Source organism: Sorex araneus, chromosome 1 (assembly GCF_027595985.1).
Source record: "Sorex araneus isolate mSorAra2 chromosome 1, mSorAra2.pri, whole genome shotgun sequence".
Lineage (NCBI taxonomy): Eukaryota > Metazoa > Chordata > Mammalia > Eulipotyphla > Soricidae > Sorex > Sorex araneus.
The window spans coordinates 230,078,218-230,104,405 of NC_073302.1; the positions used below are offsets into that span (position 1 = coordinate 230,078,218).

General features: G+C 40.8%; 1 protein-coding gene across 2 annotated transcripts in view; it reads left to right on the forward strand.

The window, feature by feature from the left end:
• The window catches only part of ZMYM5 (zinc finger MYM-type containing 5), a 44,651-nt gene extending 18,706 nt beyond the window's left edge, over positions 1-25,945 (forward strand). The window contains exons 4-7 of one of the 2 annotated variants that reach the window (XM_055131428.1): positions 5,562-5,847; positions 6,863-7,028; positions 9,433-9,645; positions 16,344-25,945. In XM_055131428.1, coding sequence (XP_054987403.1) covers positions 5,562-5,847; positions 6,863-7,028; positions 9,433-9,645; positions 16,344-17,087 — 1,409 coding nt within the window. In that variant the 3' untranslated portion in view covers positions 17,088-25,945. Of the gene's footprint in view, positions 1-5,561; positions 5,848-6,862; positions 7,029-9,432; positions 9,646-16,343 lie in introns of those variants that run through there. The other variant, XM_055131439.1, reaches the window with a different exon arrangement.
• The last annotated feature ends 243 nt before the right edge of the window (positions 25,946-26,188 follow it).

Here is a 26,188-nt window from a genome sequence, read left to right on the forward strand (position 1 = left end):
ATCACTCCGGCCCCTGGGTCATTTTTTTTTTTTTTTTTTTTTTTTTTTTGCTTTTTGGGTCACACCTGGCGATGCACAGGGGTTACTCCTGGCTCTGCACTCAGGAATTACCCCTGGCGGTGCTCAGGGGACCATATGGGATGCTGGGATTCGAACCCCGGTTGGCTGCATGCAAGGCAAACGCCCTACCCGCTGTGCTATCGCTCCAGCCCCCCGCCTGGGTCATTTTTAAACCTACAGGGGTTAGGGGCTGGAGTGGTGGGGGTAAGGTGAGAAAAAATATATAAAATAGCTATTGGTAGCATCATAAGTGCTACAAATACAGTGGAAAATCCAAATTCTTAAGATGTGAGAAATAGAGCCTCCAAGAAGTGATCTATGTTTTGGGAATATTTTATCGTGTTCAATTCCAGAGAAATCTGCTGGGAAGGACTAAACATTTCAGTAGAGCTTTCAGAACAGACTTACAAACCACGAGGAGGGATGCTGATAAATTAATTATGACTCAAGCTAGTCATATGATTAAACTATATCACTGTCTTCCTGTTGTTCGTCGATGGGCGCCAGTAGTATCTCCATTCATCCTCCCCCAAGAGAGCCTCTTTTTACTCGTCCTTCCAACAGTGCCTCATTGGAGGCTCTTTCGGGGTCAGGGGAATGAGACCCATCATTGTTACTGTTTTTGGCATATCCAATACGCCACGGGGAGCTTGCCAGTCTCTGCTGTATAGGCTGGATATTCTCGGTAGCTTGCCAGGTTCTCTGAGAGGAAGAACTAGACAATAAGAGGTCTCGCGGCTGTGAATGCCATATGATTAAACAGGAGGAAATAAATGAGAAAAAGAATGAGAATATTCTTAAATGGAGAAAAGCATTAACCTGTAAACTCCAGATGTATGAATCCTACCTGAGATAGATATTCCTCAAATAATTTTCCAAAAATTAAGGTGTAGGAGATTGTAAAGGGATTAAGGTGTTTGCCTTACATGCAGCTCACCCTGGTTTGATCCCTGGTACAGCCAGTGGACTCCTTAGTACATCAGGAGTGATCCTTGAACACTGCTTGGTGTGGCTAAAAAATACCAAAATTGGGAACAATCCAAATGTTCAACAATTAAGTGAATAAATATTAGCTATACGATTGAATATTTAACAATGAAAAAAATTAACTGTTGCATGCAAGTGTGAATAAGTCATGCACGATGTTAAATTAACAAAACTAGATACAAATAATTATATAGTAATATTTTATGTAATTTATAGTAATCACTGTTACTGTCATCCCATTGCTCATTGATTTGCTCAAGTGGGCACCAGTAATGTCTACATTGTGAGATTTGTTATTAGCTATTATCTAGATGATGGGTTGGAAAGTTTGACTACAGAATATAATGTAGGTTGTTCTGTAGAGGATTGAGGGGTTTCATTTGTTTGGGGGGGTGGGGAAGTGGGATTGGATTTTTGTGTGGGTTTTTTTTTTGTGTTTAGTTCTTTTTACTTTGGAATATTTAGAACGATTTCTAATGGAATGGTACAGAGCTAGAACTTTTTTTTTTTTCCGCTTTTGGGGCCACACATGGCGATGCACAATAGTTATTCCTGGCTCTGCACTCAGAAATTACCCCTGGCTGTGCTCAGGGGACCATATGGGATGCTGGGAATCGAATCCGGGTTGGCCACGTGCACGGCAAACACCCTACCCGCTCTGCTATTGCTCCAGCCCCCAGAGCTAGACTTTTAACGGTAAGAAATGTCCTCTCTGGGTACTTGATGATACAGCCCTTGATTGATGTACTCTGCATTCCATAGCAAGAATTTTTTTTTTTTTACCCCCCATAGCTAGGCAGTCACACCCAGAAATTTTCTAGAAATATTTAATAAGATCAATAAACATTTTCTTTAAGTTTTATGGTTATATTTTAATTATATATTTGCTTAAATAAAATTTTCTATGTTCTTCAATGTTTCTTTTAGATAACACTTTTTAGATGCTGGAGTGAGAGCAGAGCAGGTAGGGCAAGTGGCTTGTATGCAGCTGACCCAGGTTGCATCTTTGGCACCCCATTTGATCCCCTGAGGACTGTCAGAAGTGAACCCTAAGTGCAGAGCCAAGAGTAAACCCTGAGAACTACAAGTTGTGGCCCCAAAACAAACAAACAAAATAGACAGCACTCTCTATATTTTATTAAATTGATAGGTGTATATTTTTCAATTTGCAAGGACAAATTTCTGCTAACCTTGCATTCTCTTAAATATTCTTAAATATATATATAAAGTATAAAGACACAGCAGAGCTTTTAAGTTCTGGCTTTTTTAAGAGACAATGAAGTAATAGATTTATGTAGATATATTACTTTCGTCTGTGAAAAGATACAATAAAATAACACAAAGGTACAGGCATAAAATCAATATAGAATTGGAGAATTTGGCAAATTTCAATGGAAGTCAATATACTACCTTGTTCAGTACCTTACCCAATTAAGTAAAAAAGGAAAAGCCCCAAAACTGATTCTTACCCCCTTATACCAGTAATTCATCCTTAAAAATCAACAGTAGCAGAAAAATGACATTTTAGAGTTGAATAGACCCATAGTAAAAATCTAGTCCAGATTTCATTTACAGCTCAACAAGATGACGTTAAAAAAATGGAAAATTAATATTTGACACATCTACACTAGTATGGACCATATGTGACTGCCTAGCTACTGGAAAATGGGGGATCTGGGCGGAAGAGGCCCAGTCCCGATCCAAGCGGACTTGGAGATCTCAGCCCCAGGTCCTGAAAAAAAATGTAAGAAACAGAAAATCATTGTTTATAAAGGTAGTGAAAGGTAGGGGAGATTATTAATTCTGTCCATGAAAAAAAATACCTTTGTGCAGCCAAGAAAAGAAAGAGGGGAGTGTATTTGCCTTGTACACAGCCAACCTGGGTTCGGTCCCCATCATCCCATATGGTCCCCCAAGCATCTCCAGGAGTGATTCCTGAGTGCAGAACCAGGAGTCACCCCTGAGCATTGCCGGCTGTGACCCAACTATAATGCAATTTTTTCATGGTCTTTAGTTTTCAAAGAATGCTCATGTGACTGAGCAGTATCCCAATCATACAAGAACATATACAATATAATGTTGAGACTTCTTTGTGTGAAATGACAAAGTATGTGTGCAGTGAGCAAAGAGAGGCTTCTAAAATCTCAGGGTTAGGATGAATGGAGATGTTACTGAGACCGCTCGAGAAAATCGGTGATAAATGGGATGATGATTTCCCATACCAAGAATTCTTTGAGGGGGCTGGAGCAATAATACAGCAGGTAGGGCATTTGCCTTGCACGTGGCCCACCTGGGTTTGATTCCCAGCATCCCATATGGTCCCCTGAGCGTTGCCAGGAGTAATTCCTGAGTGCAAAGCTAGGAGTAACCCCTGTGCATGCCGGGTGTGACCCAAAAAAGCAAAAAACAAAACAAACCACTTTGTTATTTATTTTGATTTCTTTTTGCCTGTAAATAAAAGTGCTTAGAAATAATATGTTAGAAGTTAGTTGAATAGGGAGTTAGAAATGAAAATAAAGTTGTTAGTTTTTAGCAGTATTAAAAAAGACTTTCAGAGAAAGCTATGATAGGTAGATTTTGTGCTAGTGTGCTAGTGATAAAATTGATTTTTGGTTTGGTTTTACGGCCACACCCAGCAACGCTCAGTGGTCACTCCTGGAGGATTTCGGGGACTCTATGTGGTGCAGGGGATTAAGCCTGCATTTGCCCCGTGCAAGGCAATACCCTCTCTGCTATCTCTCCAGCCCCAAAAACAATTTTTCAAGAGATAACAGGATAATTCATTAGTTCACCCACGAGTTAGAATTGCAGAATCTCAGTTCCTTCCTAAGATTTCCTCTTTTAGAATCTGTTTAAACAAAATTCCCCAATGATGTCATATTTTGAGAAGCACTATGACTTCATATAAAGTACCTTCCTGACTCTTAACCAGTAATATGTGTTAGAGGAGTCCATATCTGAATTGGGAAAACTGAGTCTTTACTAAGTAACCTACCACCCTATAATGATGCCTTAAAATGGTTTCCAGTGGGAAACAATTATTGAAAAATTGTTGAAATTACTTATGTTGGAGTATTTTGGAAGGATATTTTATTTTTAATGCCTCAAAATACATAAAAAGATTTTTTTGGTTTTTTTTTTGGGGGGGGGTCATCACCCGGTGTTGCTCAGGGGTTACTCCTGGCTTTGCACTCAGTAATTACTCCTGGCAATGCTCAGGGGACCATATAGGATGCTGGGAATCAAACCCAGGTAGACTGCATGCAAGACATGCCCTACCCACTTTGCTATCGCTCCAGCCCTATAAAAAGATATTTTAGTGGACTAGAGAGAGTACAGATGTAAGGCACTTGCCTTGCATGCAGTGGACCCTGATTAATCTCTGACGATTATATATGGTTTCCTAAAACATTGCCAGGACTCACCCACTTAGCACACCTAATGTGACCTCAAACCACCCCCACCCTATTTTTTAAGAAAGATTCTATCTGGACAATATACAGGGGTTAAAGTGCTTTCTTTGTATCTGGTTCAGGTTCCCCCCCCCCTTTTTTTTTCTTTTTGAAAATTGATGCTATGGAGGTAGCACAGGAGTTAAGGTGCTTGCTTGCCTTGCACAAATCTTTGGCACCACATATACTCCCAGTTAACCACCAGGGGTATTCCTGACAAAGAGCCTGGAATATAGCCTCTGAGCACAGCTGGGTGTGACCTAAATATCACGCCTTCCCCTCAAAAAAAAGGTTAAACAAGAATACTAAAGTAGCAGTATTTACTTCTTGATCATATGGGTCTTTGTAAAATTCATTTTTTGTTTCTCACTAAAATGGTAGGAAAATGGGGCTGGAGCATAACACAGAGGGTTGGGTGTTTGCCTTGCATGCGGCCAACCCGGGTTTGAATCCTAGCATCCCATATAGACTCTTGAGCACCGCCAGGAGTAATTTCTGAGTGCAGAGCCAGGACTAACCACTTCACATCTCCAGGTGTGACCCAAAAAGCAAAAAAAAAAGTGGGAAAATGAATTATGAAATTGGATTATAAGGAAGCTAGTTGTCATATACGTGACTCTAGTTGTCTTGGTGTTTCATTATTTTTCTTTATCCCATATTATGATAATGCTTTACTCTTAGATAATAGAAATTGCTATTTCAGATCCCTTGCACATCAGACATAATACCTCACATAATCTAAGTATCATTGACAATATGTAGGTAAACGTATATGAGAAATATGTGAGAAAACAAAGATACAGTAAAATGTACTTGCATGATATAGTTAGTTCAGGAGGTAGATTTTGAACCTAGGATTCACACTTAAATGCTGATGGCTAATATATTGCATAACAGTATCATTCATTTACACTTCAAAATGTGCAGTTCTCCTGGGCTTGTACAATGTGGCTTCTTGGCCTCAGTTATACAGCTACCTCTCCTAGTCTTCATATTGGCACAAATTAATTTCTGATGTGAATTTGAATTATTCATGACTTTCTTTTGTGTTTTACTTTTAAGATTCTTGGATATCCCAGTCAGCATTATTTCCTCGTAATCAGAAGCAAGAACAGGTGGATTCTTTAGCGCCATTGGCCTCTCTTCCTAAACAGATTTTCCAGTCTTCAGATCAGCAGCAACATATTAAACCAACTAAAATCACTTGTGCACATTGCAAAAATCCTTTACAGAAGGGACAGACTGCTTATCAACGAAAAGGATCAGTTCACCTGTTTTGTTCTACCACCTGCCTTTCCTCCTTCTCTCATAAACGTATTTCCAAGAAGAGCAATGTAATATGTAAAAAGTAAGCTGTATTTTTCAGTGACTCCTTATGGTTGAATACGGACATATGTATGTTCTCAAATAGCAGTGTATGTTCCTAAACAGGATTGTTGGGAGCAGTATCTTCAGGTTTATTGAACCGAAGATATCCTAGGGAATGTCAACTGTGGGGATCATCGTATTGTATAATTCAGGCAGGAAAACAAGGACAGAAGTATACAGATAAATCTTCTTGCTACTGCTTTTGCCTTATCACTTTCTGCCTTAATTGTCCCAAATCACAACCAGCCTTTGGATTGTTTCTATAGCAGAATTCTTATGCTTACATAATTTTTAAAAATTTTGTTTATTTTTGGTTCTAGGGCCCCACGCAGCAATGCTCGGGGATTACTCTTGATTCTGCACTCAAAAATTACTCTTGGTGGTGCCAGAATTGGACAAGGTAGATGCCCTGTCCTTAATACCATATTTGTAGCCCCCAACTTTTTTGTTGGGGGGGGCATACCCAGTGATGCTCAGAGGTTACTTCTGGATCTTCACTCAGGAATCACTCCTGGTAGTGCTTAGAGGGCCATATAGGATGCTGGGGCATCAAAACTGGGTCAGCCGTGTATAAGGCAAGCACCTTCCCACTGTACTCACTGTACTGTCTCTCCAGCCCCTCTTCCAACATTTTTGTTTCCGTATTTAGAGACTTTTTTTTTTTTTTTTTGCTTCCTAAGCAAGCAGACCTTTAATCCTTGGGGGCACTTCTGGTGATACTTGGACAAATGATCTGCTCTGATCCAGCAGTGCTTGGGATGGTGCCTGTAGAGCTAGAGATTAATCCCTGGTTTCTCATCTGCAAGACATGTCTTCCAGCCCTTGGCACTCTCTCTAGCTCCTATTTAGGAACAATTGATAAACCCAAAAGGTAGATTTTACTAGACCGAAAATTCACAAGGGATTATTAGCAGTAAAGATTGGGAGAATGAAAACTTTTTGTTAATATAGTTCTCCTTTATTAAAATGCAGTGTTAATCTATTCTTTCTTTCAGGGACACACCTACAAATAAAGCTCCTATGGTTCCTATAATGAAGCCAACTGAATCCGTCCAGAAATTCTCTAGTACATCTGGTTTAACTCTCTTTGAAGATAATCAGAATATTAGAAAAAGAGCGCTAAATAAATCAAGGTGTACAATCTGTAGTAAACTAACAGAGGTTTGTATTTCTGTATTTTAGGATAATTGTTATTTAAACCAACAAATATTTTAACTTTTGAGTGCTGTTATGTGCTCTGCCATCTACATTATGCACATCTTGAATCTGCACAGTGAAATTTAAAGAATTGGGGGGGGGGCTGGAGTGATAGCACAGAGGGTAGGGCGTTTGCCTTGCACATGGCCGACCCGGGTTCTAATCCCAGCATCCCATATGGTCCCCTGAGCACCCCCAGGGGTAATTCCTGAGTGAAGAGCCAGGAGTAACCCCTGTGCATCGCCGGGTGTGACCCAAAAACCAAAAAAAAAAAAAAAAAGAATTGGGGGGGGCTGGAGAGATAGCACAGCGGGTAGGGCATTTGCCTTGCACGCGGCTGACCCGGGTTCAAATCCCAGCATCCCATATGGTCCCCTGAGCATGGCCAGGGGTGATTCCTGAGTGCAGAGCCAGGAGTAACCCCTGTGCATCGCCAGGTGTGACCCAAAAAGCAAAAAAAAAAGAAAAGAAAAGAAATTTAAAGAATTGGAATATGAATTATGATTTAATTTACATAGTTAAGTAAATCTCCCCCGGTTTCCCCATACAGAATTGGATGTATTCAAACAAAACAGTCATTTTATGTTGGATTTTTTATTTTAATAATAATTCTAAATAAAAATGTAGTTTCAGGACATGGAAACAAATTATTCTGGTACATTTTCATGTTAAACAATGGAATGAAGGTATGCTTATAGCTTCACATTTCTTTCTACTTGCTAACAAAATTAATTTGCATATTGGCAGTCTTCACTTTATATAGTTACTAAGTTGTGTTTTCCTAAAGCCATGCAAATTCATGATTCAGTTTTATTTCTATTAACAAAGCTAAGGAAAGCAAGAACTACTTTAATATATACACAGAGTATACCATACAGAATATGGGTAATATTGATGACCTTTGGGGCTGGAGAGATAGCACAGCGGGTAGGGCGTTTGCCTTGCACGCGGCCGACCCGGGTTCAAATCCCAGCATCCCATATGGTCCCCTGAGCACAGCCAGGGGTGATTCCTGAGTGCAGAGCCAGGAGTAATCCCTGTGCATCGCCAGGTGTGACCCAAAAAGCCAAAAAAAAAAAAATATTGATGACCTTTGCCCAGAAGTTCCTAAACATACTTTACTTACAATCCTTTCAGGAGAGAAAATTGCTTAGCAACCCCTCTAAAATCTACTCTCTTGGACCACAGAGATAGTACAGTGTTCATGGCACTTTCCTTCCTTATGGCTAACCAGGTTTGATGTCTGTATGGTCCCTAAGAATCATCAGGGATGATCCTTGAGCACAGAGCCAGGACTTAGCCCTGAACATCTCTAGGTGTCACCCGAAAGCCAAAAATAAATATGTCTTAGGGGAATAAATAGAAATCCTGCTTAGTTGTGCCCTGGGCCACTACCACCCACCCTGGATTGTTACAGCCCTTACCCTAGAGGGTGAAGAGTGGAGAGGCATTGTACACACATAAAAATGCTACCATGGGGCCGGAGCGATAGCACAGCGGGTAGGGCGTTTGCCTTGCACGCGGCCGACCCGGGTTCGATCCTCGGCATCCCATATGGTCCCCCAAGCACCACCAGGAGTAATTCCTGAGTGCAAAGCCAGGAGTAACCCCTGAGCATCGCTGGGTGTGACCCAAAAAAAAAGCAAAAAAAAAAAATGCTACCATAACCCCTTCCACAGATTTTCTGGGGCAGTGAAATTCACAAACCAAGCTCGCTCACGCTTTCTTTCTCTCTTCCCGCTCTCTCATTTTCTCTAGTTCTGTCTTGTTTTGTAGGGTTTTTGGGGGAGTGACTTGTGGCGGTGCTGTGGGGTTACTCCTGGCTCTTCCCTCTTAATTCACTACTGGTGGTGCTCAGGAGACCATATGGGAAGCCAGGGAATGAAAGACAAGCACCTTCCACTGTACTTCCTCTCCAACCCGTTTTCTAGAATTAAATGTCTCTGAGAAAATTAATATAATTGTGGGGTGTTTCTTGGGGTGTTTTTTTTTTTTGTTTTGTTTTTTTTCTTTTTGGGTCGAACCCGGTGATGCACAGGGGTTACTCCTGGCTTTGTACTCAGGAATTACTCCTCTGGCGGTGCTCAAGGGACCATATGGGATGCTGGGAATTGAACCCGGGTAGGCCGCGTGCAAGGCAAACGCCCTACCCGCTGTGCTCCAGCCCCAGAAAATTAATATAATTGTATTGCTTTTTTTTTCCTGAGTTTTTAAATTTACTAAGATAAAAATGAAAATAGCTTTTTTTTTTTTTCTCAAATGAAATTTGCTATTTAAATCTTTTCTTGAAATACTTCTTTCACTGTGGTTTATAGGAAGTTGTTTCTGCTAGACTGGCATATTTACTTATCCTGTTTTTTTCTTTTAGATTCGACATGAAGTCAGTGTGAATAATGTAACACATAAACTGTGCAGTAACCAGTGCTTTAATAAGTACAGGTTGGCCAATGGTTTAACAATGAATTGTTGTGAACAGTGTGGAGAGTACTTACCCAATAAAAGTGTTGGAAACTTTGTCCTGATCATTGAAGGACAGCAGACAAGATTTTGCTGCCAAGGTTGTGCTAATGAATATAAACAGGTAATTATTTTTAATAGAAGTAATAAATGGCCACGTATACAAGAGTTTCTCCCTGTTAGATTACAATATAGATGAATCTCATTTAGTTTGATGTATACTTTTGTTTGTATCTGGGCCACACCCAGCCAAAGGGGTTGCTCCTGACTCAGTATTCAGGAATCATTACTCGTGGTTCTTGGGGGACCATATGGAACGCCAGGCATTGAACCCAGATTGGCTGCATTCAAGACAAGCGCCCTACCCACTGTATTATTGCTGCAGCTTGTGTTTGTGGGTTTTTCATGGGGCCACACCGGTGGTGCTCAGGACTTACTCCTGCTCTGCAGTCAACGATCACTCCTAGAAGTCTCACGGGACCTTATGAGGTGCTGAGGATCAAACCTGGATGTGCCATGCATAAGGCATACTCTCGGCCCATTGTATTAGCACTCAGGCCCCCAGTTTATTTTATTTTATTATTTTATTGGGGGGGGTCACACCTGGTGATGCACAGGGGTTATTTCTGGCTCATGCCCTTGAATTATTCCTGGAAGTGTTCGGGGAACCATATAGGCTGCTGGGAATTGAACCCGGGTCAGCCGCTTGCAAGGCAAACACCCGATACCCACTGTGCTATCGCTCCAGTCCTGGCCCAGTTTATTTTTATTATCTTTATGCTGTCCCATTTCTTGTGAATATTGAAATCAGTGGATAGTTGATTTTAATTTGAAAGTTGGTTTTAATCTTTAAATTCTTATTTTCTCTACCATTTTTATGGACAACTTGTCCACGTTGCTCCATATTACCACCAAAATTTGGTACTGGTTTAGAAACTGGCCTGTGAGGCCAGAGAGATGCAGAATGCAGCATGCCTTGCATGCGGCTAACAAGGATTCAATCCCCAGCATCCCTTAAGCTTCCCTGAATACCATCAACAGTGATCCTGGATGCGGAGCTAGGAGTTTGCCAGGTATGACCCAAAATAAGTTCTTTTACGGGCCAGAAATATATACCTCAGAGTGTTGGACTACATTCTTTGCATGTGGGAGCCCCATGTTCAGTCTCTGACACCAGAGTTCACTGAGCACCACTGAGCATGTCCTACATGCTTTGCATGTGGGAGCCCTGGTTCAGTGACTCCGGAGTCCATACCATGGACCAGTCTTTCTAGCCTTTGTCTCTATTTTTTTTTTCTCCCCACATAACCATTTTATGTCTGTCCCTCGCCCTCTGACTTTTCACTCAGCATGGTACTCTCTATGTCCATCCATGTCCAAGCAAATTTACTAACTTCATTTTTCCTAATAACTGCATAGTATTCCATGGTATAGGTATACCATAATATATTTATCCACTTGTCTGTTCTCTAGCACTTGGTTTATTTCCAGATTCTGGCTATTGTGAATAGTATTGCAATGAGCATAGACTTGAAATCTTAATACATCATGTTATATATTGTAAGTAAATAAGTATAATTTTACTGTTAGTACCTCAGTAAAACAGGAATCCCAATCAAGCTGTGGTTATATAAAGATAATAGATCAATAGAATGAACATTCCAAAAACAGAATCTTCTATAGTTGATTTTAAATAAGGTATGGAATCATTTTCATGAATAAAGCAAAAAAAAAAAATTTTTTTTTTTTTTAATGTTTGGTTTTGGGGCCATACCCAGAAAAATCAAGAGTTACTCCTGACTTTGCACTCAGGAATTACTCCTGGTGGTCTCAGGGAATCATATGGGATACTGGGGATCAAACCCTGCTTGGCCATGTGCAAGACAAGTGCCTTGCCTGCTGTATTTAGCCGCCAAATCTTTTAAATAAATAATGCTGTGGCTTGGATATTTTGCTTTTGCTTTGAAAATTAATGAACCTTGGTCCTATATACAACAATTAATTCTAGGGTTGCAGATATGACTCAGTGCTAGAGTCCTTGCCTTGAATGTGTTCCAAGCCAGAATTAGCCCTCATCTACATCTGAGTGTAGTCCAAAAGCAAAGCAAAACAAATAATAATGAATTTGAGATGAATTATTAATGTAAAACCAGAAACATTCTTTTATTTTTGTATGTATACTGCAGGTGATTGAATTCAGGGTCTAATGCATATAAGACTAATATTCTGCCAGTATTTTATCCCCAACCCCAAACCAAAAGTACTCTTTTATTTTTGTTTTTGTTTTGTTTTGTTTTGGGGTCCACACCTGGCAATGTCAGGATTAACTCCTGGCTTTGCCCAGGAATTAAGCACCCTACCTGTGTACTTCTCTAGCCACCAAACAAAAGCATTTTTGCCCCTTTTTTGCTTTTTTGTTTTTTTAATTTTTTATTGAATATATTTTAGATTGACCATTACAAAGTTACTTATGATTGGGTTCCAGTCATACAGTGGTCCAACACCCATCACTCCACCAGTGTACATTTCCTACCACAAATATCAAGTTTCCCTCCCACCATCCCCCAACACCCCCAACCCCCAGCCTGCCTCTGTGGATGGCACTTTTCTTCTTTCTCTTTCTCTCTCTCCTTTTGTGCAATATGGTTAGCAATACAAGTTCCAAGAGATCATCGTGTTTAGGGCATTCAGTATTTTATCGGGAAGGTAAGGCTGGAGTAGCTTCTTTAGCTGAGTGGCAACTTTGGGGTGTGGATGTGACTGCAAAGGCTTCTGGAAGTAGAGGGAGGTAGGGGAAGGGAGCCCATCCTGACCCTGAGAAAGCCTGGAGATTTAAGTTGGAAAAATTTCCAGTAGATTATAACTTGGTTAGGTCCACCCAGGGCAGGGTGGCAAGTTTGGATTGTGGGAGCAGGCGGCTGGGGGGGAGGGGGCTCTGCTTGGGCAGACACTAGGTTGACCTTCTGATTTACCCTGGTCTATTCAGCTTGCGCAGGCCTGATATTAACTGTGGCTTTTTATCTCTTGAGATGTATTTATGGGTCTCTAAAGCAAGGCCAGTAGAAGACCTTACATGGTGGTGTTGGAGTTGGTTTGTGGAGTGACTAATGGTGCTTCCAGTAGTCTAGAGAAGTCGGGGAGGTAGACCATCCCAACTCCGAGAAAGCCTGGAGATTTCAGTCACAAAACCCGCATGCCCAAATTTTCAACAGATTAATATCCCAGTGAGGTTTATTCTGAGATGGTGGAGTGTGGCCAGGGGCATGGTGGCCATTTTGAATTGTGGGAGCAATTGGCTGCCAGGGACTCTGTTTGAGCGGGCACCAGGCTGACACCCCCCTCTGATTTTGCCCTGGTCTGAGTTCAGCCTTATGTGGTTCTGAGATTAATTCTGGCTTTTGGTCTCTCTCGAGATTTACTTAGAGGTCTGTGAAGCAAGGCCTATTTATTAATGAGTTTGTATAGTTAGCTGAGCCGGAGATGGTTTGTGGGTAATGGCTCCCACATACCTAACTTTTGGCTGTTTAATTTCTCGGGAAATTTGGTCCCGAGTTGTTAGGGTCTGGCCATAGGCACAGCGGCAATTTGGGGGTATTTTCATCACTAGATAAAGATGTATGGATTTTAGCAACAGTAACCCCGAAATATTTTTGAAAAACAGTGAATACCCGCAGGTGATTTTAAAGTTATTTTTGTTTTTGACTTTTGGACCACACCAAGTGGTGCTCAGTGCTTACTCCTGGCTTTGCTGTCAGGGATCATGCCTGGAAGTGCTGGGGGACCACAGGGTTCTGGGCATTGAACACCTGTTGGCCACATGCACGGCAAGCACCTGACCCATTGTACTACCTCCCTGACTCCTCAGTGAGTCAAACTTTAGACAAAATAATGGTCATCCTCTGAAGAGTTTAAGGTTTATATATTGAGTATAATTTTTTAAATCTTAAATTGACACTAGAGGAAGTTAAAATTGGAAATATGTATAGTTAAGATACACATCAACCATGTACACAGGCTTTTTTGAATAATTATACTGCCTGCCTGGCATTTGTGTCCCCCAAAATAAGCCTGTTCATTTTACAATACTCATATCAGTAATATAAAATAACTCTTAAGTAGCAGGAAAATATAGGAATATTATGAAAAACTTATGAAATAGAATTTACATATAACTCATGTGCTTCACCATCACTACATTAGCATTTTTTTTAAATGACTAGTAACGGACTTTTTCACAGTAGAAAACCTTGATCTTATTAGAAAGTTTTAAGCTAAATAGCATAATTTTGTTCAATTTCATACCATAACAGTGTTCCCACAACTCAAGTGCAATCATGTTGTAGTATTATAACATTATAATGTTATAAGACTGGCAACAGTATCATACATCTTATGTCTGCCACATCTGATAGTATTGTTTTTCATTGTGCTTGATTTAATCTCATCTTGTTTGGTTCATCAAGGCCCCCTAAGTTTATAAACTCTTTAATTTTGCCAGTAAGCAACTATTGCATCGATTGATCTGGAAACAAAATTTATAAGTGATTAAATAATAGGATAATGGAAGTCAGTGAACTACTTCTTGCCAGTCTGGTCTATTGCATTCCACCATAGCTACAATCACTTTCATTCTATAAAAATTTTTTAAAATTTTTCCATTTTTGGGTCATACCCGGTGATGCACAGAGGTCACTCCTGGCTCTGCACTCAGGAATCACCCCTGGCAGTGCTCAGGGGACCATATGGGATGCTGGGAATCGAACCCGGGTGGGCTGCATGCAAAGCAAACGCCCTCCCCGCTGTGCTATTGCTCCAGCCTCAGAACATAACTCACTGTTATAAGTGATGTATGACAGTATATGAGGCCTTAAATCTTTCAGTGGTGTATTTCAATATATCATATGTAGTAATGTACAGATTAAGTTTTGCTTTAATCCAAAGAGATAGTACAGTGGGTAAGGTGCTTGTTTGATGATATAGCCATAGATAATTTGTGGACGTGGGGAGGGCTTGGAGTCACACCCAGTGAGACTGGATCACTCTGCTGATGCTCTCTCTGGAGACCATATGTGGTGCTGAGGATCAAATTGCAGTTGACAATTGAAAGACGTTGTAATGTAAAAATTTTTCTATAAGGAGAATGCTATTGACGTCCAGTAGGGTTGGGATCAAATGTGTTGCTAACAATTTTTCAGTGCCTAGTTTAACACCTAACACCATCATGTCTACCACAGTAAATGGTATGGCCCAAGATACTGAGACTTCTTTTTGGTTTTTTTATTTTTGTTTTTGGCCACACCAAGCCACTCTCATGGGGTTACATCTGGCTCTGTGTGTAGGAATTACTCCTGGCCTTGTTTAGGGGGTCCATATGGAATGCCAGTGATAGAACCTTAGTCTGTCTTGTGCAAAACTAATGCCCTACCCAACTGTACTATATCACACTTGTCTCTATACTATTACTTTCTAAGTCCTATAATTATAAAGGTGGCTATGTTGTAAGTGTGGTAATGATAGTGAGAAGGAGAACTCATTGAGAAGTCCATTAATGAGGAAGTCAGTTCATGATTTCTAAAACTGAATGGAAAATATTATATAGCAAATACAGTACTTTATTACTTGGAAATGAATCCACCAGAAATGTAAAGAGGGAAAATGGGTAAATGTCTGTTTTAATTAACTAGATTTAATGATGATTCATATTAAATTTGTATTTTATTTTAAAAAGTATATTTCTCATTTGAAACACTAGTTATTAATCTGTTGCTTCCGATAAATTTAATTATACATGTTTCTGTTCTCCAGGTTCTCTGTGTGGATTTAGTAGTAATCTCCAGCATAAATACTGGGACAGTTGAAAGTAAAATAGGGGTTTGTGTTCTCATATTCGTATCTTTTTTTCTTGCGATTTTTGCCCACCTATCCTCTAATTTTGCTTTTTGGGCCATACATAGCTGAGCTCTGTCAGGTATTGCTCTGTCTTAGTTGTTGAAGATCACTCCAAGCAGTGCTCTGGTGAACATGTAGTGCCAGGGGTCAAATTCAAGCTTTCCACACAAAGAGATCATTGCGGGTAGTGCTTGAGGGACTACCAGCAATGATCAGTTGTGTGCAAGACCAGCCCCTACCCAATGTACTATTACTCAGAGTTTTCTTAAACTACACTGTGTAATGGAGTTTAAGATTTGTACATTGTTCAAGTTGGCTCTGACAAAAATCATACAGCTTTTATAGATACATATGCATAGAATTGTATATATATATATATATATATATATATCTTGAGGTTTGCTTTTTTTAACTCATAAGGAGTTTGCCTTTTTTTAAGTAGAATCATAATGTAAGTGGTATTCTATAACTAGCTTTATAAGAAGATATAGCATACTACTTATAAAATTCATCTAATTATAACATCTTTTACTAAATTATCAGTAGTGGATTTTTAAATTGTTTCTGTTTGTTGACTATTATGAATAAGCTTATTCACAGCTCTCTGTGGATATATTTTACCATTTCTCTTGAAGTTGGTGAATACCTATAGTAATTTTTGAGGAATTAACAGATTGCTTTGCAAGTCATATGTGCCATTTTATATTCCCACAAGTATGGTAGGAAGATCTGAGTTTTTCCATGCTCTGCAAACACTTGTTATATTTTTATTGTAGCCATCCTTATAGGTATGAAATGGCATGTGATGATTTTGATTTGTGCCTCTTTAAGGACCAATTAAGAGCACAATTCAGTGTGGTAATTGGGCATTTGTATTTATTTTGGGTTCTTAGTTTTAACAATTCTAAGATGACCTATTTTGTTTCACTCCAGATTATGGAAACAGATTCTAACAAATTGTCTGCATCAGAAAACAGAAAAAGGAATGCTCCTAGAGAAGAAAGTGAAAGAAAATTATATGGATCATTGGATATCTGTGTGGAAAAAATAGAGGAAATACCAGAAAAAAAGGAAAAAACTTCAGCACTGCAGGTTTCAGCAGAACGTAGCACAGATTTATCCCTAATCAAACAGGATACGGCTTTACCTTCTATGTTATCCATACCTGATAAATTTCAAGAGCAACTGGAAGAAAAAAAATCAGAGGACTCCATTGTACCAGTTATGCTTTCTGCAGATCCAGGTACATGGCCCCGAATTCTGAATATTAAGCAACGGGACTCTGTTATTGAAAATGTTCCTCCTCAAGTAAGAAATTTTAACTTTCCAAAGGACAGTACAGGGAGGAAGTTTTCAGAAACTTACTATACACGAGTTCTTCCAAATGGTGAAAAAACCACTAGATCCTGGTTACTTTATTCAACTTCAAAAGATTCTGTTTTTTGTCTGTATTGTAAACTCCTAGGGGAAGGAAAAAATCAATTGAAAAATGAGAATGGGTGCAAAGATTGGCAGCATTTATCACATATTCTTAGTAAGCATGAAGAAGGTGAGATGCACATCAACAACAGTGTTAAGTATTCAAAATTAAAGTCTGATTTGGAAAAGAACAAAACTGCAGAACACAGATTTGACGAGAGTGAGGAAAATAATGGTGTGCTGTTATTGTATACGTAATTGCTATTATATATAATGCACTTAATTTGGTTTTAGAGGTGACAGGATCTTATATTTATTCAGTAAACATCTGTACCTAACAGTACCATTTTGTTGTGATACTCCTATCACAGTAGTTGTAAATGTTCATTAGCAATAAACATAGCAAATAAACAGTAAAAATTGTTTCAATTCCAAAGCTGACTGGAGTAAATAATCATTAGTACTGAATTCATAAAAATCATTAGTACTGAATTCATAAAATTTCTCCGACTATTGATTCATTCAAATTGGTATTTGAACACTGACGTTTGATAGGTGTGATTAAATTTGTCTGATTTACCCTGAAAAAGGGAAAGGCAGGCTTATATTTAACCATACCAATTTAAACAAGATAATTACCTAAACAAAAGTTATTATTCAGGGGACTGGAGCGATAGCACAGCGGGTAGGGCGTTTGCCTTGCACGCGGCCGGCCCGGGTTCGAATCCCAGCATCCCATATGGTCCCCTGAGCACCGCCAAGAGTAATTCCTGAGTGTAGAACCAGGATTAACCCCTGTGCATCGCTGGGTGTGACCCAAAAAGCAAAAAAAAAAAAAACACCAAAAGTTATTATTCAGGTAAGGTCATTTATAAATGGCTGAAGAACATAATGGATCAGAACTGCAGCTTTTGCAGTTAAACTTTATATTTGTAATACATTTCTTTTTAAGTTAGACAATATCATTTGTTACTTTAAATAGAAGTATAATTTGCATGTTACGGGTTAATGTGTAAATATTTGCGTTTTTATTATAAATGGATATAAAGAGTTTACACTATTTTCATGTTGGTACAAATATACAAAATATTAAAATGTTAAATCAGCGTTTATGTATTGTTACTCCTCTTACCCCAGCCTCTCAAGGAGACTACTTATCTGAAATTTGAGAAATACATTAATGAATGTTAATAATCTCAATTGTTTCTGGTAGGCAAGATATTTTTTTTTTTTTTTTTTTTTTGCTTTTTGGGTCACACCTGGCAATTTACAGGGGTTACTTCTGGCTCATACACTCAGGAATTACTCCTGGCGGTGCTCAGGGGACCATATGGAAGGCTGGGAATCAATCTCGGGCCGGCCGCATGCAAGGCAAACACCCTACCCACTGTGCTATCGCTCCAGCCCGCAAGCATTGTTTTCATTGTTTGATTTGTGTTGTGTGTGTTGCTAGGAATTGAACCCAAGGCCTCACACATTCAAGATAATGTGCTTTACTTGTATCAGCAGCTTATGTTTAAATTCTTTTGTTTGTTTTTGCTTTTTTGGATCACACCCGGTGATGCACACGGGTCACTCCTGGCTCTGCACTCAGGAATCACCCCTCATAGTGCTCAGGGGACCGACCATATGAGATACTGGGAATCGAACCCAGGTCGGCCATGTGCATAGCAAACACCCTACCCGCTGTGCTATCACTCCAGCCCCTCATTTGTTTTAAGTGGAGAGGAGGCAACATTTGGATGTGTTCAGGGATCACTCCTGATGGTGGAGCCATATGGGTTGTGAGGGATCAAACCCAGGTGGGCTGTGTGAAAGACAAGCTCTCTGCCCACTGTTCTTTTTAGTCTTTGTTTTAAATTCTTGTAGGACTCTAGCTATCTCTAGGATTTTACTCTGAAACAGTGTCATATGACTCCTGAATGTCATTACTACAAAACAAAATTGTTGGAGGTCTGATTCAAGGAATATTTGCAGATTCTTAGTGATGCAATAAGAGACAATTTGGGAACATATCGGAAAGTTATTTTCATTCATTTCTAATCCCCTGAGCCCTGCTAGGAGTGACCCCTAAATGTCAGAGAGCCAGGAGTAAGTCGTCAGCATCACTGACTGGGACAAAAATAATACTAATAGGCCATTCTTATGAAAATACTAAAATCAGAACCAACTCCAAAAAGTATTACTAATTGATTTTTGAGATAAAAGGAACGATGCATCAGGGGCCAGAGCTTATAGTACAACAGGTAGAGTGTTTTCCCACAGTTGACCAGAGTTTGATCCCTGGCATCCCATATGTTTCCCCAAGCAACATCACAAATAATTCTTGAGTGCAGAGCCAGGAGTAATTCCTGAGCATCGTTGTTGTGACACACAGCCCCCACGCCCCAAAAGAAGAATGGTGCATCATAGTCAATTAGGGTTATATTAGGAATATAGAACTGTTTTACCATTTAAAATCAGTTGATAAAATTAGTCACATTTGGGCTTGGTTCAGGAGTCTTGGGTTTGATACCAATACAATATGGTCTCTTGAGCATCACCAAGGAGTATCCCCTGAACACTTAAGGGTATGTGTGTGTGTGTGTGTGTGTGTGTGTGTGTGTGTGTGTGTGTGTGTGTGTGTGTGTGTGTCGCTCAAACACACGTGCTATATTAACAGTGAAAAGAGAAAAATAGGCTGGAGCGATAATACTGTGGGTAGGGCATTTGCCTTGCTGGCAACCTACCCAGCTTAGATCCCCAGCATCCCATATGGTCTCCAGCACAATCAGGAGTAATGACTAAGTGCAGAGCCAACAGTAAATCCTGAGCCACCTTTAGGTGTAACCCAAAAGGACAATAAAGGAGGAAAACAATACAAAAACACCAATATAAAGAGGATTTGATGGGTCTGATTAGTATAGTACAGCAAATATGGGTCTTGCCTTGCAAATGGCCAGCCAGGCTTAATCCCCAGCACCACATATGGTCTCTTGAGCCTTGCCACAATGATCCCTGAACACAGAGAGAGCCAGGAGTAAGCACTGCTGGGTTTGGCTCCCAGAAATAAGCATTTGAGGGCTAAGAAATAGCTCAAATAGTGGAGCACCTTCCTACTATGTGTGATGTCAAATTAGATTTAAAGAACTACATAAGCACACACCCCTCCTTTTTTAACTTTTTTTTTTTTGGAGTCACAGTGAAGAGACCGACACAGTCTCTTGCCCCCGTGCCTGGCTGTCTTTTCACCAGGGCACCTCGGAGGGAATGGGTTGCGTTTTCCTCTTTTCCGACCCCTGCCCCCCCCCCCCAGCAGAGCCTCAACAGTTGAGGACTTCCGGAACCCAGCCATGTCCATACTCAGGGCTACTCTCTACACGTTTGGATGAGCCTCACACATGGGGGAGCTAGCGGAGGAACCCAGGTGTGTGGTACCCGGAGCCGAGATCTCCAAGGCTGCTCAGATCGGGACTGGGCCTCTTCCACCCAGGTCTCCCATTTTCCAGTAGCTAGACAGTCACACCCAGAGACTGCCCCTGGCACTGTGTAATTCCATCAATGGCAAACTTCCAGAGACTATAAAACCAAGCTCCTAGAAGCGGTTGCAATGTGGCTATGTGACATTTGATAGCCTAGTTCTCCCTCTTGGAGAACCTGAGAAGCTACCAAGAGTCTACTGTCCACTCAGGAGAGCCTGTCAAGCTCCCCGTGGTGTATTCATATCTCAAATACAATAACATATTCATACCTCTCAGCCTGGCAAGCTACTGAGAGTATCCTGCCCACATGGCAGAGCCTGGCAAGCTACCCGTGGCATATTCAATATGCCAAAAACAGTAACAATAGGTCTCATTCCCCTGACCCTGAAAGAGCCTCCAATCTGGGAAAGACAAAGAAGAGGTTGCTAAAATATCAGGGCTGAGTATAAGAGACGTTACCAGTGCCTGCTCGAGCAAATCAACAAACAACGGGATGACAGTGATACAGTGATAATAAAGTTACATAGTTGTTCAAGATTAGGTTTCAGTCATACAATGCCCATCCAGGTTCCCTTCACCAATATCCCCAGTTTTCCTCCCATCATCACCTCCCACAAACCTTGCCTCTGGCTGATACTTTTCTTCTGTCTCTCTTGCTCTCTCTTTTCTTTCAAGCATTATGGTTTGCAATACAGGTATTGAAAAGTTATCTGTGTATACCTTTACCTCCTTTCAGCATTCAGTGCTTGTCCATAGTGATCATTTCCAACTATCATTGTTGTAGTGGTTGATTCTCTATCCTAACTGCCCTCCTCACCCCCGCCCCCTGCTTTGTGGCAAGCTTCCAACCATGAACCTCATTTTAATGTTCTTGGATACTAGTCTCATACTATGTATGTCCCTCTCCCTCTGACTCATTTCATTCAGCATGATACACTGCATGTCCATCAATTATAAGCAAATTTCCTGACTTTATTTTTCCTGGTAGCTGTTCTATTGCATACCCCTCCAAGCCCCACTTGGAGACTCCCTCAACACTGCTGGGTGTGACCACTACTTTTTAAAAAACTATTGGACAAAACTTTAACCATATAAGGGGACTCGAGGGATAGTACAGTGGGAAAGGTGCTTGCCTTTCATTCACCCAACCCAGGTTTGGTCCCTGGGCACCCCATATGGTCCCCCAAACCTGCCAAGAATTACGGCTGAGAGCACAGCAAGGTTAAGCCCTGAGCATGGCCAGGTGTGACCTTCAAATCAAACCAACAAGCTAATTGGGCTGGAGCGGTAGCACAGCGGATAGGGCATTTGCCTTGCGCACGGCCAACCTGGGTTCAATTCCCAGCATCCCATATGGTCCCCCTGAGCACCGCCAGGAGTGGTTCCTGAGTACAGAGCCAGAAGTAACCCCTGTGCATCGGCAGGTGTGACCCCAAAAAGCAAAAAAAAAAACAAAAAACAAACCAACAAGCTAAGCATATAAAAAGTTAACAAACTAAATCTACCAAGAAGTCTGTAATCAAGATCATATGTAACAGGGAAGTAGTGCCTATTTCCTAAATTCCAGATTTAAAAAAAAAAAGATGTCTACTGTGTAATTTCTGTTTATCATTGTTCTACTTAGTTTGATAAGGCAAGGTAAATAGAATGCATGTTTACAGGTTAGAAAGGAATAAGACTAATTTGCATTCAACCCAGCTTCTTGCTCTTGCCATCTCTGTACAAGTCTACAAAGTCTGATCAGAAAATTGGACCTCAAGATGTGCTCCCAGTGTCTCTGTTCTTCAGAGGAAATAGACTTAATTTATTATTTGGCCTTCGTGAACTTCTTAAAATGGTCACTCAAGATGGTACATTACAGCAGAAAAAAGACTACCTAGCTCTTCGAAAACTTAAAAAACTAAGTACCTTTTTTGTCTGTTTTATATTTTGGCTACATCCAGTGATGCTCTAGGATTACTCCTGGGTTGGCACTCAGGAATTACTCCTGACTATGCTCAGGGACATTTGGGATGCCAGAGATCAAACCAGGTTGGCCACATGCAAAGCTACCCATTATACTATTGCTCTGGCTCCCATTTTCTCTTGTCTTAAAGTAGACCCCTCAGTTCCTAAAAGTTGATTTCAAGTCTATGAAGTTCCTTGTGTAATGTTACTTCAAATCTGAATGAAAGTCTGCTGCATAAAGTATTCTTGGTGGGCATTTGTTTTACTGACTGTGATTACTATATCCAACCATTGTCTTATGATCCACAGGGTGTCATTCAATCTGCTATATGTTTTGAGGGGGGCCACACCCAGTGTTGCTCAGGGTTTACTCTTTGCTCTGCATTCAGAAATCACTCCGAGGGCTCTGGGAACCACATGGGTTGCCAGAAATTGAATCTGAGTTGGGTGTGTGTAAGTTTCTTACACTATGTACAGAGAGAACTCTGGCTCAATAAATCTACTGTAAATCTTTTTTGAGGGGTTGGGGGTGGGGTGTGGGGCACACACCCAGAGATGCACCTACTTACTCCTGACTCTGCTCAGGAATCAATTCTGACAATGCTCAGGGGAGCACATGGAATACTGGGGATTGAACCTGGGTCAATCACTTGCAAGGCAAATGTCCTACCTATTGTCTGGCCTATAAATCTACCGTAAATCTTAAAGATACTCTTTTTGTATGTGATTTCCTTTGTTAAACTTTGCTCTTACCTGGTACCTTTAAGGCCTCTTGAATCTGGGTGCATGCACTCTTGAACTCTGAAAATTTCTCAGAAATAATTCCTTTAACCGTTGCATCTATATCAGAATTTCTTTCTGAGTCTTCTGGAACCTTGGTGTCGTATGTTGTTCCTCTTTAATTTATCCCAGAGTTCTATTATCTGCTCTTAATTTATTTTGAGGTGTTCTTTACTGCTGTCTGCATCTCATGTTGGAGTTCACTGATTTTGTCCTTAGCTACTACACTACTTTTGAGGCCTTCCTATGAGTTTTTTGTGTTGTTTTTTTTTTCTTTTTTTCTTTTTTGGATCATAACCGGCAATGCACAGAGGTTACTCCTGGCTCATACACTCAGGAATTATTCCTGGCGGTGCTCGGGGGACCCTATGGGATGCTGGGAATCGAACCCGAGTCGGCTGTGTGCAAGGCAAATGCCCTACCTGCTGTGCATATTGCTCCAAGCCCCTGTTTTACTTTTATATTGGAAAGAAAACTAATTGTTTTCCTTACCAATACATCCAAACAGTTTAAAAAAAACTTTTTTTAAAGATCAAAAGTTTAGTATGGCCAGAGTGATAATACAGCAGGTAGCATACTTGCCTTGCATGTAGCCCAGTAATCAAACAAGATGTGATGGTAATTTGGGGTGTGGGGTGTCAGAGCCACACCCAGGGCTTGCACCTCATCTGTGCTCAGGGATCACCCTGGTAGGACTTGATATTATAGCTGCACGCAAGGCAGATTCCTTGCTATAACCTGTATTATCTCTCCAGCCCCTGTGATGGTAATTTTGAGGAAAATTATATGATTGAATTGCAATTGAACTAGCTGCTGTTTTCCTAGAACATCAGTTTTCCTCAAAAGAATGACTTACAGGGGCAATAGTACCGCATGTACTATTTGCTTTGTATGCAGCTAACCTGGTTCAATTTTCAGGACCCCATATGGTCCCCTGAGTCCGACAAGACTGATCCTTGAGTACAGAGCCAGGAAGTAAGCACTGTGTACCGTCAAATGTAGGTCCTTAAAAATATAATGACTTACAGACCAACTATGGTTGTACAGGTTTGAGTATTTGATAGATACTTTCTTGTAAAGTAACCAAGAGGACCTATTAATTCAAGGAAAACTAATGATAGTCTGTTAATTGTAACAAAAATTTGGGTTGAGTGTAGCCCAAAAACCAGAAAAAAAATTAAATCTCAAAAATTGGAAGTTTGGGGGCTGGAGTGATAGCATAGCGGGTAGGGCGTTTGTCTTGCACGCGGCCGACCCGGGTTCGAATCCCAGCATCCCATATGGTCCCCCGAGCACCGCCAGGAGTAATTCCTGAGTGCATGAGCCAGGAGTGACCCCTGTGCATTGCCGGGTGTGACCCAAAAAGAAAAAAAAATTGGGGGGCCGGAGTGATAGCACATCGGGTAGGGCGTTCGCCTTGCACGCGGCCGACCCGGGCCGGCATCCCATATGGTCCCCCGAGCACCGCCAGGAGTAATTCCTGAGTGCAAAGCCAGGAGTAACCACTGAGCATTGCTGTGACCCAAAAAGCAAAAAAAAAAAAAAAAAGAAAAGAAAAAAAAATTGGAAGTTTGAAAAACTTGTACTTCACACCTTGAACTTCATTGTCTCCCAAACATTTCAAAGTTTTTTTTTAATTTTTATTGAATCAGCATGTGGAAAGTTACAAAGTTCTCAGGTTTATGTCTCAGTTATACAGTATTCAAACACTCATCCATTCACCAGTGCCCATATTCCACCACCAAAAACCCCAGTATACCCACCGCCCCCGCATCCCCAACTGTATAACTGATGAATTTCACTTCATTTTCTCTTTACCTTGATTACGTTCCATATTTCAACACAAAATTCACTATTGTTGTTGGAGTTTCCCCCTGAGAAAGACAGCCCTACTACGAAGGAAGCATTTGATAATTAGTTTTCCATTAAAAGATTGTATGTTTTAGAAGAAAAACAAAAAAAGAAAAGAAAAATAAATAAAAGATTGTATGTTTTCAGTTTTTAGAAAAGGTCCCCGGAGCTGTGTTAGTTGCTGTTCAGTGTCGCCGGGGCTCTATCTGGAGAGGGTGTGGTGGCTGCACCTCCTCCATCTGGATCCCCAGTGTTGCTGGCCCGGTCTCCAGAACACCCGGCTTCTTCTCTGTTGAATGTGGCAAGATGGCGCCGAGGGTGGTTGGAGGGCTTGACTTCTGGCGCTGCCCCACTCCAGTGCCACCCCCCCCCCGAGGTTCGGAGTTGTCCCAGTCCCACATCCCGGAGCCATGTTAGTTGCTGCTCAGTGTCGCCGGGGCTCCATCTGGAGAGGGTGCAAACATTTCAAAGTTTTTGATGAAATTAATTGAATGTTAACAAATTTTTAGTTACACAGGCGGGGGGGCCTAAGAAGGGGGCTAGGGGTGTGGGGGTGCGGGGTGGAGCTATACTGTGATTCTTTTTTATTTATTTATTTATTTATTTATTTGCTTTTTTGGTCACACCTGGCGATGCACAGGGGTTATTCCTGGCTCTGCACTCAGGAATTACTCCTGGCGGTGCTCAGGGGACCATATGGGATGCTGGGATTCAAACCCGGGTCGGCCGCGTACAAGGCAAACGCCCTACCCGCTGTGCTATTGCTCCAGCCCCTATACTGTGATTCTTGATGGTGGAATATGTACACTGGTGAAGGGATGGGTGTTTAGGCATTGTATAACTGAGACTTAAACCTGAAAACTGTAACTTTCCACATGGTGACTCAATAAAAAAATTTAAAAAAAAAAGAAATGTTAACAAATTAATTTGTGTCAAAATTTTAGACCACCTACAGTGAACCAATATTTTGTTTTCTTTATTTTTTAAATTCCCACTCCCACACTAAATCCGTACGAGTAAAGTACAGGCTGCTTTTTTTTTTCCCTTTGGGTCACACTTGGCAATGCACAGGGGTTACTCCTGACTTATGAACTCAGGAATTACTCCTGGCGGTGCTCGGGGGGACCATATGGGATGCTGGGAATCAAACACGGGTTGGTTGTGTGCAAGGCAAACACCCTGCCACTCACTATGCTATCACTCTAGCCCCTAGAAGCTGTTCTTGTTCAACCTTGTTTGCTATCTTTAGTACTATGTGTCAGCAGGCATAATAAGGGAGGCAGGTGATGCACTGTATCTTTTTTTTAATTCGAATTTTTA